This window comes from Erpetoichthys calabaricus, chromosome 12 (genome assembly GCF_900747795.2).
Source record: "Erpetoichthys calabaricus chromosome 12, fErpCal1.3, whole genome shotgun sequence".
Lineage (NCBI taxonomy): Eukaryota > Metazoa > Chordata > Cladistia > Polypteriformes > Polypteridae > Erpetoichthys > Erpetoichthys calabaricus.
In genome coordinates this window covers 17,091,360-17,109,593 of record NC_041405.2, presented here as the reverse complement: position 1 = coordinate 17,109,593, position 18,234 = coordinate 17,091,360, and the positions used below count along the sequence as shown (strand labels likewise).

Genomic DNA, 18,234 nt, shown 5'->3' with positions numbered 1-18,234 from the left:
TGAGGAAAAAATGAATTTAATCCATTTTGGAATAAGGCTGTAACATAACAAAATGTGGAAAAAGTGATGAAGCACTGTGAATACTTTCTGGATGCACTGTATACACGTACACAGACAGTACAGTACCTGCCAAATAATACAAAGAGTGCAGAGCATGTGTTTTGGGGCTAATCAGGTGTGCACACCTAAGCGTCCTCTTACGGCGATCGAACTTTGGACATCAACGTTACGCCACAAAGGCTTCTTCGTTTATTTTACAGGATGATTATTTTCATTATGGTCAACTAATGTGGAACTAAAATGAATATACCGTAATGTCAGGTTGTACTGCATGCACAGTTCCGATCGGGCCGTGCCGTAAAGTGGATTTTTTTGTTTTATTTTTTTAATGTTTTTTTTCATTAAGCACATGCGGTGTGTATCACTACCTGGTTCCCGTTGCGGTCTCGATCTGCGTGCGCTTGCGTATTGAAAGGCTACGCCATCACACACTTTACGGTGCTGCCCAATCTGTTTAACGCATGCGTGAACACTTTACGGCATGTTAGGCTTTCAATACGTCTGCGCTTGCAAGGCACGCAGATCGGGTAATGACAAGGTAGCTGTACCATCAGCAAGATTAAGTATAGGACCGAAAAAGAATAAAAAAAACTAGTGCCACTGCACAATTTTGCGTCTAATTTCTTTTTACGACAACCGTGAGTTATTTTTTATTGAATTCGATGTGACGCGTATTTCATCCTAGCAGCACTGGTGAGCCTCCAGCAAACTTTGGATATTTGAATCGGTCGAGTATTCCATAAACGGGGAGTTCGTGACTTTTGACATGGAGCGCAGACTTTCCTGCAGCATCTTACAAGAGCACTTCGCTTCTTTAAAAGCGTCACTGGATGCTGCATTATTAACCTTCACGAATTCTGTAGACAGCAGATTTGCAGACATTCTGTTGGAAATGTCCGGAAAGGACATGGAAATCGCAAGTCTGAAGCTTCAGTTGCACGTGTCCAGGAGTGAAGTGAAGTCCATGCGGAAAAACCGGCGCACCGCTGACTTTAACTTCGCGAGGTCCGTAACAGGCGGACAAACAGCAGGCGGTAAGGCGACGAATTCAATGCACGGCTTGGTTCGGCCCGTAGAGTCAGACGACATCCAATGCGGACTACCAGCTACAGCCGGCTGTCCCTCACTTCCTAAAAGCTACCGGGATTTACCGCAGTCGATGCCTGGATGGAGTGCTTCTGTGACCAACTGTGGCACGGCAATTGTGGGTAAGCTTGGAACATTTTACGGATTATGCAGTACAAGATGCGCCTATTCTTTTTGTTTTGGAATAACACTTGATTTGATCTTAGTTTTTGTAAAAATAAGTATTGTTTGCTTTTGATAAATTTAATTTAATGTTAAAAAAGAATAGGCATTATTCCAAAGGGTAATTTGTACAGAATTCCACAACACAGCAAAATAAATAACAAGGGTAAATCAAATAGTAAAAGCAATTAAAAATGTAAACGGATAAAAGCTGGCACAATACTGTGTGTTCGCGGTGGTTTATGGGAATACTGCGCGTTCGCGATGGTTTATGGGTAGTTCGAACACGCAACGTAGTGATGGGTGGAGTGAAGCCTCACGATGCATCAACATCCATCCATCCATCCATTTTCCAACCTGCTGAATCCGAACACAGGGTCACGGGGGTCTGCTGGAGCCAATCCCAGCCAACACAGGGCACAAGGCAGGAACCAATCCAGGGCAGGGTGCCAACCCACCACAGGACACACACAAACACACCCACACACCAAGCACACACTAGGGCCAATTTAGAATCGCCAATCCACCTAACCTGCATGTCTTTGGACTGTGGGAGGAAACCGGAGCGCCCGGAGGAAACCCACGCAGACACGGGGAGAACATGCAAACTCCACACAGGGAGGACCCGGGAAGCGAACCCAGGTCCCCAGATCTCCCAACTGCGAGGCAGCAGCGCTACCCACTGTGCCACCGTGCCGCCCAATGCATCAACATGTTTGAAGCAATTGTGTCGGAAATCGTATCGAAGCTTCGAAGCAACTGACACTCACTCTCTAGGGACACCTCCTGGCCATTTTCATTAACGTTACACAAACTTATGATCCTTTTCAATGACGTCTGTTAAAACTCTTATTGCTTTTACTTTTTCGCTGCTACAGACAGACAACGAAGAGAAGGATTCGTCAGCAGCTTCTAGTGTCTGATGTCTAAAAAATATAAATATAACTAACGCTGACAGGCAGAATGCACTATACGATAGCAAGAGTTAAACAAAATAAGACGCCTTACTCATGGATTCCCGGCTCTTTCAATTAGTATTTACTTAGGACTGTATCATTATAATCGCTCCTGTTATTAGTATTATAATTAACCCTCATCTTTTCTTGAGATCACATTTAATAGCCTTACATTTTTTCTTTGGTCTGACTTGATTAAAACGGAGTAGACAGAAAATAAAGGTTTATCCCTGTACTTTACCATGATCTAGGTAAGCACATTTGAGAAAGAAAAGGTGAAATCCTTAAATCACAGTTGTTATTCGATCAAGTATTAAAATATTTAATTTTTTAATACTTTACAATATTTTTTGGAGCTCAAAAGTAACGAGTTCGCTACGAAGAAAAGACGCCGTCAGTGGCTCAATTAACTAAGGTGGTTGCTTTTCAAATTCTGAGCGCAGTGCTAGCTCGAGTTCGATCCGAATTAAAGACTCATTAATAATTACTAATAATTAAAAAAATAATCTCGAGTGAAATGTTTATAACCAATTTGAACTAAATAATTTTGAGAGATACTGTGGAAGGATCGCATAAGAGATCTGTTCGGGAATCATCCCCACTTAGAATCGCTATCAAAATGCGATGACTAATTGCGTAAGGTAGCTCATGTATTTACATTAATTCATCTTCTATTCATCGCCATTTGACGTTCATGAACCCCTCCATTGAATACGGTGATAACAAACCCACTGTGGTAGATCAGGTTAAATTTGCTCTGCTGCACCAAACATTCAAAGGTGTCAATCCGGAGCACATCAGAGAGTCTGAGAGACACAGCGCAGATCAGTCACCGACACACAGACACACACGGGACACTCCAAGGTGAGCAGTGCATGGATCAAGGTCGGCATTAAAGATTCTCTTGAGTGCTGAGGCAACAAAAAGCACCGGGATAAACACATCTGGACCTGCTGTTGAAAAAGCATTTGCTTTCAACAGCAGCATCCCTCCCTCGTGAACACATCTTCAAGGTCCGGACAGGCAATCAGTAAAAATTTGTCTTAGTCACAGCACTGTGCAATAATAAAACATTTCCTAAAACATATAGTTGTCCAGTCTGTATCATTCCTAAGCAATCTTCCAGTTATAGAGGCGCAATCCCAGTTACTAACACATTTACTGTGTAGCTCCCCCCCCCCCAACACTCAAAGTAAGAACACATTGCACCTTATTAATTTAATATTTAAACCGCTAAACCCGCCATCAACAACTACAATAACAGTTGAAATCGTCACTCAAATATTTTTTTTTTGTTATATACATAAAACAAGATGCCCATTTCCATTTGATAGATCTTTACTAGTGTTCTCGCCTTGCTCGCTCTCAGTCCACGGTGGAATTTGCTGTTAAATGGGGAAAAAAAAAGAAAAACACTCTTTTGGGTCTCAATTCACAATGGGTGGATGTGGGACCCGAACCCACGCAGGCCTTATTATGGAGCGGCAACGCTACCGCTGCACCACTACTGTTTTCAGCAGGGTGGATGTATATAATGTATGTTTTTTTATGTATGTATGTATGTAATGAAGACAAAAACAATTATATATAGATGTATACTATATGACATACGTTCAGTGTTGCATGAAAACGTTGCATGAGGCGAAGAATGGATATTTATGAGAGTATTATAGTGAGAGATGTGTCGTCACCCATATTACTAAAGCTCTTCTTTGCAGCATTATGCATTCTACAAGTCGGCATTTGTATGTTTTATAATTTATAATTTTTTGCCACAAAGTATTATCGGGCACAATCATTTAACATGTATGGATCATCCACAAACATTCATTTCAATGGGAATTCTGTCGAGTTTTTAAACTCTGTTTATGCCATATGTACTTCAAACGGGAGCTCGAATGATTCGAAGCACTAAGCAGACATGCACGCTGGAATCGTCAAGCTTGGTTAGAAGCACTGAGCAGACATGCGTACTGAGATTGCATCATGAAGGGGCTTCTAAGCCTCGAGCAGACATGTGTAGTACTGAGATTGCAGTATGACGAGGCTTCGATGCCTTGAGCACGCGCACTGGGTTAACAGAGGCTTCGAAGCCTCGAGCAGACATGCGTAGTACTGAGATTGCATCATGATGGGACTTCAAAGCCTCAGACATGCGTAGTACTGAGATTGGATCATGATAGGGCTTCGAAGCCTTGAGCAGACATGGTCACTGGTTACTGAATCTTTGTGAAGCCTTAGCACACTCAAAGGCATTGACCTCTATATTTTGAGAGTCTATCTGACACTTAACTCTCTAGTTATATTTTGTAATTCATATTGTCATTACACACTTCAGTTGATGTAGTTAAACTACAATTCAGGTAGTTGCTGAGAATTAATTATTTTTCTTGTGGATTGCTGTGATTTCCTTTGTCTGATACATAGTGTCCAAAGATATATTGTCATATATCAACTTTATATATATATATACAGTGGAACCTCGAGATACGATCACCTCTGTAGACGAGAAATTCAAGATATGAGGAAAGTATGAGCGAAAAATTCAGATCTAAATACGAGCATTGGCTCGCATAACGAGCCACGAGACAGGCTGTGGATATAGCACGCGGCTTAGCGAGGGGGCGTGGTAGCAGTAGCGAGCCGCAGGGCGATCTGCGGTGTCTGCATTTCTCACCTAAGTGCACAGGTGGGAAACTGCCCACATACATGATCGTTCCTGTGGCTGATGGACTGCAGCTGCCATGTACTCCACGCATATATAGAGAAGCGCGAGCCGGTTAAGGGGGAGAAGAAGTAAAAGAAAAGAGAGGAGAGAGAACGGAGGTGGCAGGAGGAGGCAGGAAGCAGCAGCAGCAGCAGCAGGAAGTCGGTGTGGGAGAGCGAGTGAGTGCAGGCTCGCGTGTAGCTGAACAGGCGAGCCAAACAGCTGAAGCAGGATGGTGTAGAGAAGGTCAGCTGCATCAAGAGTGTCTCGCCTGTTGCAGAGCCCACACGGGAGAAGCAGGTGAGATGCTGACGCTAACAGAGAATAAGCACCGGGGATTGTCATCTGTTTTTTAAAGACTGCTTCCTGTTGACGTTTTAACGTCGTGTTAAAAGATTGTTATTCTTGTGTATTTTAAACCTCCACTTCACAACTGTTTTAAGGATTATTTATTTAAAGATTTATTGAATGCTCTACTGCACTTTGGACACCTGTTTTGATTCTTTTAATAATCAGTTATATTATTTACCAGTGTTATTTATTAAAGGTAGACTACAGTATATATTATTTCAGTGTTATTTGTTAGGAAAATTGATTTTTATGTTAATATTTTTGGGGTGCGGAACGGATTAACTGGATTTCCATTATTTTCAATGGGGAAGTTTGTTCTAGATACGAGAAATTCGCTATACAAGCTCAGTGCTGGAACGAATTAAACTCGTATCTAGAGATTCCACTGTATGTATGTATATATATATATATATCTATAATAATAAAAGGCAAAGCCCTCACTGACTGACTGACTGACTCACTGACTCACTCATCACTAATTCTCCAACTTCCCGTGTAGGTGGAAGGCTGAAATTTGGCAGGCTCATTCCTTACAGCTTACTTACAAAAGTTAGGCAGTTTTCATTTCAAAATTATACGCGTAATGGTCATAACTGGAACCTCTTTTATGTCCATATACTGTAATGGTAGGCAGCAAGATGGCCGTAGGAGACTGAGTTGTGTGTCGCGTCATCACGCCTCCCACGTAATCACGTGAACTGACTGTGAACTCAGTACGTAGAAAAGAAGGAGGAGCCCCAAAGAGCACAGAAGAAAACATTCATTACACAATTGACAAGGCAGCGAAACAATAAGAAGCGAGTGAGTGACGCATACAAGCATCTTCATAAGACACGAGGTATAAAAAAGCACGGTGTAAACCGTAAGTCTAAATTAACTTTATAGAACCGCTCCCGCTGCCGTTTGCAATACCATATTCGCGAGATACAAGTTTAATGAGAAGACACGAGGTATAAAAAAGCACGGTGTAAACCGTAACCTTAACTTTATAGAAACGCTCCCGCTGCCGTTTGCAATGCCATATTCGCGAGATACAAGTTTAATGAGAAGACACGAGGTATAAACGAGAGTTTGCATCACTTTGTAACAGAGTTAAAATTGCTGTAGCGAGAAACTTTTAACTGCCGGGTCTTAGCTAACATTAAATAAACCCGTGGACATCGCAACATCACACAAGACAGTGGCTCACGTGAAGTGACTGAACGCAGCAGGAGTGATCTCTTCCATGAATCAAACCTGTTCAAAAAACACATTACACAATTGATAAGGTAGGAAAAGAATATGAAACAAGGCACGGTATAAACCGTAACTTTAAGTTTATAGAAACGCTGCCGTTTGCAATAACATATTCGCCCCTGCGAAGCGCGGTGATTTTGCTATATATATTAAACTATTTCAACCATTGTATGATCTGCTTCTCGCAACTGAAAGAGGGCACCGTGACAGAAGTTAGCCGACTTGCTCACCAACCACAAGCGTTACCTGGTAGGTAACCACCCATACAATCAGATTGTGAATCAGACTACGAATGCCTGCAATGTAATTACCCCGATCTATATGCTGTCAAATGAACGAACCTCACGCCGTGGCACAACGTTAGGGGCTTCGCCTCTACGTCCGAGGATCGATTCCCGTAAGGGAGTGCAGTGACTGTGTACTCCTGATGAGCCCACAATTACGGCGAAACACGTGTCGCATACTATGCATCTTCAAAGCACGGTGTAAACAGTAAGTTTAAATTGAGTTTATAGAAACGCTCCCGCTGCCGTTTGCAATACCATATTAGATGACTTTGTAACAGAGTTAAAATTGCTGGAGCGATAAATTTTTAACTGCCGGGTCATGTCGCGTGTTCTTGGGTAGGTACACCAAAAAATGTATACATTTATGCATGTAATGGGCAAACAAAAAATGTACTATACCCGAAAGCACTACAGTAGTACTCAATGTATCTTTACTTCTTAAATGTTAATGTTTTACTGTTTAATAATTTATACGCTTCTTATATGTTATTCAGATTCTTTTATCAAAATACCAGTAACAGCGCACTGCACGATAACGTGGAGTGAATACACTTGACATGACCATTCATAGTATTTATCCTCTTTCTCTGTACGTTTACCATTCGTTTGCTCAGAGGTTGATGAGCTTGCTGCTTAATGAGCAGCTCTTGACCCTAGCGTCCCGCTGCTTCTCTTCTTTCGTCGGCATCTTTACCCGTTAAAACTGATTTTTTTTAAAACTTAGTATGTTTTCTTTAATTTTTCAGTTAAGCTGGCACTTAACTCTTCAATCTGCCTCAAGAATGATTAGCGAAGGTGGTAGACAATGAAAACGTCAGCCGTACGCATCCGCCACGCACGCACTGGTGCGCGCAGCTGTGAGTTGATTCTACAATAAAATAAAATAAAGATAAAAAGAGTAATAACTTGCAGCACCGCTATTCAATTACACTTGCCTAACGCCTCTCCTAAGGGGAAATACTGTGGGATCTGGGCATCCGTCAAAGCAGCAATCACAAGCCCGATTAGAAAGCGGGAAGCTGTGATTTGTCCTCTCCCTCCCATGTAACAATCGCAGCCCGTGTTGCAACGCACTATGTATGTATATGTATATATGTGTATGTGTGTGTATATGTATGTGTATATATATATATATATATATATATATATGTATTCATATGTGTGGGAAAGCGAATAGTAGACGTGACGTAGTATCTGTGTACCAAATTTCAAGTCAATAGGTGAAACGGTTTGCGAGCTACAGCTCATTTAAAATCCTGGACAGACAAACGAATAGCCACAGTAGTGTTTTATAGAAGAACATTTTACTGTTTAATAATTTATATTTATATGCAATGTGCTTCTTATATATTACTTCATATTCTCAAATGATAATGATGTTAATGTTGTTTATATTGATTTCTATGTTATTGTAAGTGCTCTTTATTTGTGGAAAAATAAATTTGGCAATTAAACTTATTTTATACATACATTTTATTTTTTTCTCTTGCACTCAGTCAGCGAATCCACTGGGTAATCAGCTATATATATATATATGTATATATATATATATGTATATATATATATATATATGTGTATATGTATATATATATATATATATATATATATATATATATATGTGTATATGTATATATATATATGTATATATATATATGTATATATATATATATATATATATATATATATATATATGTATATATGTGTATATATATGTATATATATATATATATGTGTATATATATGTATATATATATGTGTATGCGTCACTCACTTGCTTCTTATTGTTTCGCTGCCTTGTCAATTGTGTAATGAATGTTTTCTTCTGTGCTCTTTGGGGCTCCTCCTTCTTTTCTACGTACTGAGTTCACAGTCAGTTCACGTGATTACGTGGGAGGCGTGATGACGCGACACACAACTCAGTCTCCTACGGCCATCTTGCTGCCTACCATTACAGTATATGGACATAAAAGAGGTTCCAGTTATGACCATTACGCGTATAATTTTGAAATGAAAACTGCCTAACTTTTGTAAGTAAGCTGTAAGGAATGAGCCTGCCAAATTTCAGCCTTCCACCTACACGGGAAGTTGGAGAATTAGTGATGAGTGAGTCAGTGAGTCAGTCAGTCAGTCAGTGAGGGCTTTGCCTTTTATTATTATAGATATATATATATATATACATACATACAGTGGAATCTCTAGATACGAGTTTAATTCGTTCCAGCACTGAGCTTGTATAGCGAATTTCTCGTATCTAGAACAAACTTCCCCATTGAAAATAATGGAAATCCAGTTAATCCGTTCCGCACCCCAAAAATATTAACATAAAAATCAATTTTCCTAACAAATAACACTGAAATAATATATACTGTAGTCTACCTTTAATAAATAACACTGGTAAATAATATAACTGATTATTAAAAGAATCAAAACAGGTGTCCAAAGTGCAGTAGAGCATTCAATAAATCTTTAAATAAATAATCCTTAAAACAGTTGTGAAGTGGAGGTTTAAAATACACAAGAATAACAATCTTTTAACACGACGTTAAAACGTCAACAGGAAGCAGTCTTTAAAAAACAGATGACAATCCCCGGTGCTTATTCTCTGTTAGCGTCAGCATCTCACCTGCTTCTCCCGTGTGGGCTCTGCAACAGGCGAGACACTCTTGATGCAGCTGACCTTCTCTACACCATCCTGCTTCAGCTGTTTGGCTCGCCTGTTCAGCTACACGCGAGCCTGCACTCACTCGCTCTCCCACACCGACTTCCTGCTGCTGCTGCTGCTGCTGCTGCTTCCTGCCTCCTCCTGCCACCTCCGTTCTCTCTCCTCTCTTTTCTTTTACTTCTTCTCCCCCTTAACCGGCTCGCGCTTCTCTATATATGCGTGGAGTACATGGCAGCTGCAGTCCATCAGCCACAGGAACGATCATGTATGTGGGCAGTTTCCCACCTGTGCACTTAGGTGAGAAATGCAGACACCGCAGATCGCCCTGCGGCTCGCTACTGCTACCACGCCCCCTCGCTAAGCCGCGTGCTATATCCACAGCCTGTCTCGTGGCTCGTTATGCGAGCCAATGCTCGTATTTAGATCTGAATTTTTCGCTCATACTTTCCTCATATCTTGAATTTCTCGTCTACAGAGGTGATCGTATCTCGAGGTTCCACTGTATATATATATATAAAGTTGATATATGACAATATATCTTTGGACACTATGTATCAGACAAAGGAAATCACAGCAATCCACAAGAAAAATAATTAATTCTCAGCAACTACCTGAATTGTAGTTTAACTACATCAACTGAAGTGTGTAATGACAATATGAATTACAAAATATAACTAGAGAGTTAAGTGTCAGATAGACTCTCAAAATATAGAGGTCAATGCCTTTGAGTGTGCTAAGGCTTCACAAAGATTCAGTAACCAGTGACCATGTCTGCTCAAGGCTTCGAAGCCCTATCATGATATGTGTATATATATATATATATATATATATATGTGTATATATATATATATATATATATATATATATGTGTATATATATATATATATATATATGTGTATATATATATATATATATATGTGTGTACCAATTAGGTTCGCTTCTGTATATATGAAGCTGTTTAACCGATTAGGTTTACTTTGGTATATATGTAAGTGTTTGACCGATTAGGTTACTTCTGCCCCGGGCAACGCCGGGTATATACAGCTCGTATATATATATATATATAAAGATTAGGTAAATCGTGCAACCTTTTTATGGAACGCTTAATTTTGTTCAAAACTGTACATCATATAGTATACATCTATAAATATAATTTTTTCGTCTTCATTAGGAGAATACAACAATGATACTCTCGTGTCAATTAAACCATTTTAACGTGTATATGTCAAACAACATTTTTCTACATCCGCCGCAGTAAGAACAGTAGTAGTAGTTCAGTTGTGCGAAGCTCGTTAATTATCCCCATTAGGTGGCTCAATGGTATTGCAACTGTCTCTCAGTAACAACACCAGGGGTTCGTGTCATTGATCCTCCTCCTCTTTTTTTTTTTTTTTTTTTTTTCAATTCCTCCATTTAACAATATTTTCAGCTTGGACAGATAGCGAGCTAATCGACCTATTGAGGGAAGGTTGGGCCGCCGTAGTCGTGCAGGGGGCACACGTCCCTAATTATATCATGTATGTAAAGAGTTTCACTGTAAAATGTAATAAGCTTCATATTTGTGTGTTTGGAGACCCTGGTGTCGTACTGAATTTGTGTTGTAGAAAAACAAACTACTGTGCAGCATGCCTAAATGTGTCTTTTCGTTTCTGATCGCTATACGGCACTTTCAACTTGGGACAATTGGCTATAAACAGTTTCAGCCATTCAGCGCCTTCTAAACATGCAGAATGACAGTGTGACCCTTTATTGTAGCAGCGCAGCATCTTCGTTTCAGTCAGTCATTGTCCTGTTAGACTATTTACTGTTAAGTGCTGCTTGAGCTACCGTTTATAGTACAACAGGTGGCCTGCCTAGTTCTTAAATCGATATTGAAATGCACACACAAGTCTCCTAAATTATTTATTGAAACGCCTATACATTTACAGTGTCCATTTTAGGAAGTCGTAGTTTTTACTTGTTCCCGTTATTAGGAATTATAATTTCTCAGTGTCATATATTATTCATTACTACTCGCGAGTCCCGTAATATTACTACTTAACTGTTTCATACAAAATCCTTATTTCACCATATGCGAACCCCATTAGGATTTGAACTCGGGTTAGCGCACCTTATCGCTGTAGCACGGACAACTGCTTTTACGCTTTGAGCCAAAGCACTTTAGCAGACCAGTGAGTGACCAAATCGACTGCTGACTGCGCAGATATCAATGACGTCATTACGCTAGCATGCCTCAAAATCATGTGACGGGCGCATTTGAAGAAAGCCTCGAAGCAGCACTTCGAAAGCTCGACACAGTGTCGAAACCTCAATATCGAGCGACCCATCACTAACGCACAGTGCTGCTACTCAAATGAACACGAGCACTCTGCTGAGGGACTGCACCGTTGTTGTTAATAATACGGTTACATTTTATTTATACATCACCTTTCCTATTTTTGAACAGTTTGCCATAGTGAGATTGTTTTGGGCAGAAGGAGTGAAACCCGCTGAAATTAACCAATCATTTTAGTTTGTCTTTGTGCTTCGTTTCAGCCATGTGCAAAAGTCACATAATACGTGATGCAAGGCTGTATTTTATATCGCAAAATTTGAAGGTGAAATTTATGTCGTGAGTAGCGTTGGTCACGTTAATAGACTAGTAATGAACAAATCCAAAATTTATGAAAGCAAAATTTAACATTTGCTATTTTTGAGAGCAACGATAGGGTTAAAAAAATAAAGAAATCAACGTCTACAACATTAACCAGCTACCCTTGTGCACTAACTTGTCTCCATGAATGGCTCTTACTGTGTAAAAGTCAATTTGGGAACTAATTTTTAACTTTCTTATGTGAAACAAGTAATTCACATACTTTTCAACTGCAATAATTGTGATTGTAAGGAATAGGTAAACTTGTATTAGCTGTCATTTGGTCTTGTAGTGAAGAAACGTTTTGTAATGCACAGATTTTTTTTTTTTTCCCTGATATTCTAACTACATTTTTATTTTTTATACAGTTATAGAGAAATCTATGCTTCCAGAAATTGTGCCAGTGGAAGTTCAGAATTGTAACCAGGACTTAGATGCAACTCTCCAGAAACCTCCAAACCTTTCTCCTTCTTCTGAAGATATTTCTAAACAGATATTCAGCGATAGTGAAGGAGAGGACGTGAAAGTGAACGATTCTCGTTTCTTAAGGACCAGCAGTGAACCGATTGTATATCACGTTAAGGAAGAGATCCAGGTTTGTGGATCTGTCCCAGTTAAAGAGGAGCAGCAATCTGAGATGGAGAACCATCTGCATGTTCAAACAGAAACACCTTCTGTAGAGTCTCCTGACCAGAGTCACTTGGCTATTGACAGACCTGGTGAAATTGAGATGGAGGGCAGTAATTTCACAGTCCAGGAGGAGTGCAGTCAAGAAGAGATGCACATGTATGAGGAGGACTGTATTCCACATTGTGACAGTCATCACAACCTGGGCACTGGATCTAGTGAGAGTTTCACACAGAACACCCATTTGCCAGAACAGCAGATACTCCATGCAGGAGGAAAGCGTTTTATTTGTTCAGAATGTGGGAGGGCCTTCGGTTATTTAATACATTTAAGGTCACATCAAAGGACACACACGGGGGTGAAAGCGTACAACTGCACGCAATGTGGAAAGACCTTCAGGCGTTTAGCGTATTTTAAAAATCATGAAAGAACTCACACTGGGGAGAAACCATATAGGTGTGTTCAGTGCGGAAAGTCTTTCAAACAGTCATCCCACCTTAAAAGTCACCAGAGGATTCACACTGGAGAGAAACCTTACTGCTGCCCTGAGTGCGGCAAGACTTTCAGTCGATCGGGTGCCCTCAAAACACACAGAAAGATTCACACCGGCGAGAGGCCCTACCCGTGCATTGTGTGTGGGAAGAGCTTCAACCAGTCAGCCCACCTCAAATCCCATCTGAGAATTCATGGGCGAGGAAAACACATCATTGACGTGCACAGTGGTCTTTATTACTGCAAAATTGGTGACAAAAGTGCTTAAATATTTTAAGGTAAATTACCCCCCACCCACCATTCCAATCTTTATTTATTTAAATTGTATGATGAGGAACATAATTATAATGACAGGGACGAAAGTCATCTGGCAGCTATGACATTGTATGCCTAATTTAAAAAATATCAGAATCAGAATATCTTTGTTGTCATTGTAACAAATACAATGAAATTAGGTGCAGTCCCTGCGGTGTCAAAATATAAATAAAATATAATTTAAAAAAGGATAAAGGATAAGAAGAAATAAGGTAGAACACAAACATTCAACGTAAGACCTTAATTGCACATGAACACTATTGCACAAGATGTCCTCTATTGCACTACTGCATTGGAGGTGGCATTCAGTGCCCTAATAGCTACAGGTTAGAAACTGTCATTCAGTCTATTAGTCTTTGTTTTGACGCTCCTATATCTTTTGCCAGATGGCAACAGTTGGAACATGTCATGAGTGGGGTGTGAGGAGTCCTTTAAGATATTTTCTGCCTTCCTGATGCAGCGAGGGCCGTGCAGTTCATCCAGAGAAGGTAAAGTGCAGCCGATGATCTGCTGGGCTGTCTTTACGATCCGCTGAAGTGTCTTCCTCTAAACCACACGCCGAGGCAGTTAATACAGGATACTCTCGATAGAGCAGCGATAGGAGGACACCAGCAGTTTTTGGGGGATGTTATTTTTCCTGAGGACCCTGAGGAAATAAAGTCTCTGCTGAGCCTTCTTGGCCAGCTCTGCTGTGTTCACACCCCAGGACAGGTCTTCCATGAGCTCCTTGGTCTGAATTGTGTTCAGGAGCAGGTTGTTGTCAGCTGCTCCACTTCGTCCCTGTAGGCCATGGGTGTCGAACTCCAGTTCTGGAGGGCCGCAGTGGATGCAGGTTTTCATTCTAACCACCTTCTTCATTAGTAACCAGTTTTTGCTGCTGATTAACTTGTTTTTCCTTTGTTTTAATTAACTTTATTTTCTAAGTTATTGGATGTGCAAACCAATGAACCAACCAGATTTAATGTGCACATCGATCGACACTCTATGTAAATTCAATTGTTTATAAAGCTGCTGTAAGGCTAAAGTTGTGAGTTTGCTTAATTTGAATGGAATATAATTTCTTCAATAGTCATAGACAATGGTATAGTCTTTTCCCCCCATAAGTTAGTAAGAGATAAAATCTTTTTGCTATAACTGAGAAACAGTGTGATATTAGATTCAGTTGTGTTTAGAACTGGTCCCAGTAAGCAGGGACTTGAAGACCCATTTTCAACTTAGAAATGGGATAAGCATAAAGTTTTCTGACTGCTTTGAAATGGTTCAGAAATGATAAGTGATTAGTAACGATTTAAGATGTAACAAGATTAAGCTTAGAACGGAAGTTTTCTTATTATACATTTTCCCTTTTTTGCTGTATTAATTTTCTTTTTTGTGTGAACTGTTTTATTTTGAAACTTAACTAAACACTTAAAAGTGAAGGTATTTTGTCTGTGGAATCATTTCTGCGTGTCAGGCCTTTGTTGAATCCCATTTTTTAATTTAGAGCTGCTGAACTTTGGTAACTTTGGGAAAACGCAGCTACAGCTGCCTTCTACTCTTTTGTTTTTTGATCGTTCTGATCATGCTCCCTGTTCAAGCATATAGCTAAAGCAGTGGTTCTCAAACTGTGGGGCGGGCCTCCCTAGGTGGGTGTGAAGTTGTGAAAAAAAGAAAACTAGAATCGAAAATATGAAAAATACATCTATTGAAACCAAAACAAATTAACTTAAAGTACATTCTGATACTAGAAAAATATAGAGTTAGATAAATGTCGTTAAAAATTAAGTAGGTATAATAAAATATGCATCTATGATATATCATTAATTAAAAAAGAACAAATTGGTATTAGTGGGCTCCCTTCAAAAAAAGTTAGGGGGGCGCAATTAAAACCGTTATGAAAACTCGGGTCACAAATACTTAAAGGTTGAGAAACGCTGAGCTAAAGAGTAATAAATGATAAAGATGGACAAATGTTGCTGATTTAAAAGGTTTTATCAGATGTTTTCTTTTAGGGGATACATTTCTCTCTTCAATTAACCTTTTCGGCCCTGGATTTTCTTTTTTTATAGGAAAAATCATTTTTTGAGATCTAATACCTTTGGGTGTCTAGGAAGCTCAAAAATGAAAAAAACAAAAACACAAAAAAATATTACTATTGTTATACAAGAGCTGCCTGATACATCAATCTTCTTGAGGAAAAAAAATCAAAAGTGGAGCTACTTACTTACTAGTCAGCAAGCGTCCATTTTCAATTCCGTGCATGTTTCACGGACTACATGCGAGTCTCTCCAGTCTGCACTAACAGTAGCACACCCGATTCCAAAGGCTGCAAACGTGCCAGTGCTTTACAAAAACGGTTGCATATTTGAAGTCAGGGCTGAAAGGGTTAAGATGTCGATTTCTACCACAAGCCCTCGCCGTTTCTTCAGCGCATTCAGGACGTCTCAGTTTGGGATAATGTGCAGTTCATGTTAGATTTGCTATTTCTACAGGTAAGACTACTGCATAATTCCTGCAAAGCCTCCCCATATTTATGACTTGATCTGTAATATTTTGCTGCCTTGAATACTGACCTCTATGTTTGCTCACTCTGTCCAGTGACTAACACGGCTTTTTAATTTTAGACAGGAAAGCCTCAGAGTGTGAATCCTCGCAAACACAGAGACTGAGGCACATCAGTACCAGCAGTCAAAAAAAGGGGATGTTTTTCTGTTTTGCAAAATAACATTTATTTTCTTAAGTTACTGTGCTTTGTTGTTGGATTTTGAAAGAACCAAGAATTAATTTTAACCTAAAATAAAACTAAGGCAGGAGAGAAAAACAAAGTTGTTTTCATGTAAGTAATGACACCTGAGCACAGCACATTAGAAGTTCAGATATACAGAGATTGTAACTCAATGTTTACTATATGCATAATGTAAAAGTAAAAAATAATGATGCTACATATAAGGACAATTAAGTTGGGGTACTTTCAAAATCCATCAAAACACAACAGTAATTAAAAATATTGTTAGTTAGACTTTAAGCAGAACTTTATCTATTGTGATGGTTTACCTTGGTAATAATTGGTCTACAGGTGTACCAAGAAAGGAGGCAGAAGAAGTAGTAAGGGTACACTTTATTAATGTTTGAACTCCGTGAGTGAACATCGTGTATCTACTGTGTTTATATTTTTAACATTTACAGTGAAGTAGAAGAGTCCGGTTGTGTTATGGGGCAGCAGTTGAAGAAGAAGGATAGAGAGATGTGTGCCACATTGAAGTATCGGCTGGTCCTCCTGCCCGCTCTTCTAGAATCCTCCATCTAAACCTCTGCTCTGATCTGCTGTGCCTTTGCCAAGTGATCACGAGGTACTGGCCTATTATGTTTTTTTTTTCTTCTGAAAACTGTCTCGGTCTCATTACACTGCCTGCCTGTCTCACACAGAATTGATTTGAAGGTTTTATTAAATAATTAGCAGGCTTTGAGTATTTTAGACCCTGTCTGTATTCTGGAGTGTCTGCTCCCAACATTTCTTTTCTCAAATGTTGCTTTGCTTTTTAGTCCAAGATCAACCATAAAAACCATCTTTTTCCAGTTTATTGCAATGGTGCAGCCCCCCCACCCCCCACCCCCCTCGTCTCCACCGTCTGTTAAATCAAATCCAACTGCCTGTGATGCTGGAGAGAAGAAAAGTTCACAAGATGTCCTAAAATAGAAATGTGATTGGACTGAGACGGCCACAATTATGTGTGCTGGGATGTGCAGAGAGGGCTGTGCGTGCTTTGGCTTGGGACCCCCAGAGGTTTATTATCTCCAGTATCTTTGAAGACTGCAAGTTTGTCTTTATTCCCAGCCATTTGACCAGGCAGTGTATTTATTATAAAGGACAAGGACCCTTCCATTTGCTTCTTATTTACTTTTATAATGCCTTCAATTTTCTTTGTAACTGTATGTTTTTGAAGAGCAAGTTGAGCTACACTTGTAAGCAAAGGTGATATAGAAATATTATTAATGAACAAATGTTAACGGACAGATCAGGAAAAATGTCACTTTAAATAGAACACATTTTTAATGGAATATTACTGGATAACAACTCTTTGACTCTGAGTGGCATCTTGTTCATAAAGCTAAAATAGCATTTTTCCTTTTTTGACAAATTTAATGATTCGCTTTTACTGTGTTCAAAGCCTTGGCTAACATTTTTTTTTAAAGATCTGTAAATATATTTGTGTTGACCTTCCCTAATAGCTTTTAAAACCTCCCCATTGTTGGCCATCTTCATTGTATTTGTGTTCTAGTTAAATGCATTTACCTTTTATACATCTTTATTATTAATGAATTTTCTACTCACGCACACACACACACACACACACACATAAATATAAATATATATATATATATTTATATATATATATATTTATATAAAATGTGTATATATAATTTGTGTGTATGTTTTTTTGACAAACATTGTTCACAGATATTTCACTTTTTTTATTTTTAAACATAGCATTTATTTATCCATCCATCCATTTTCCAACCTGCTGAATCCGAACACAGGGTCACGGGGGGTCTGCTGGAGCCAATCCCAGCCAACACAGGGCACAAGGCAGGAACCAATCCTGGGCAGGGTGCCAACCCACCGCAGACCATTTATTTATTCAATAAAATAATGTATGAAAATGTATTGTATTTTCTTTTTA

The 18,234-nt window shown here is 39.4% G+C and overlaps 1 protein-coding gene across 1 annotated transcript in view; it reads left to right on the top strand.

Moving 5' to 3' along the window:
- The first annotated feature begins 370 nt into the window (after positions 1-370).
- LOC114662989 (uncharacterized) overlaps positions 371-18,234 on the top strand; it is a 63,932-nt gene continuing 46,068 nt past the window's right edge. The window contains exons 1-3 of the mRNA XM_028816747.2: positions 371-1,268; positions 12,508-13,518; positions 14,034-14,061. Coding sequence (XP_028672580.2) covers positions 827-1,268; positions 12,508-13,518; positions 14,034-14,061 — 1,481 coding nt within the window. The 5' untranslated portion in view covers positions 371-826. The remainder of the gene's footprint in view (positions 1,269-12,507; positions 13,519-14,033; positions 14,062-18,234) is intronic.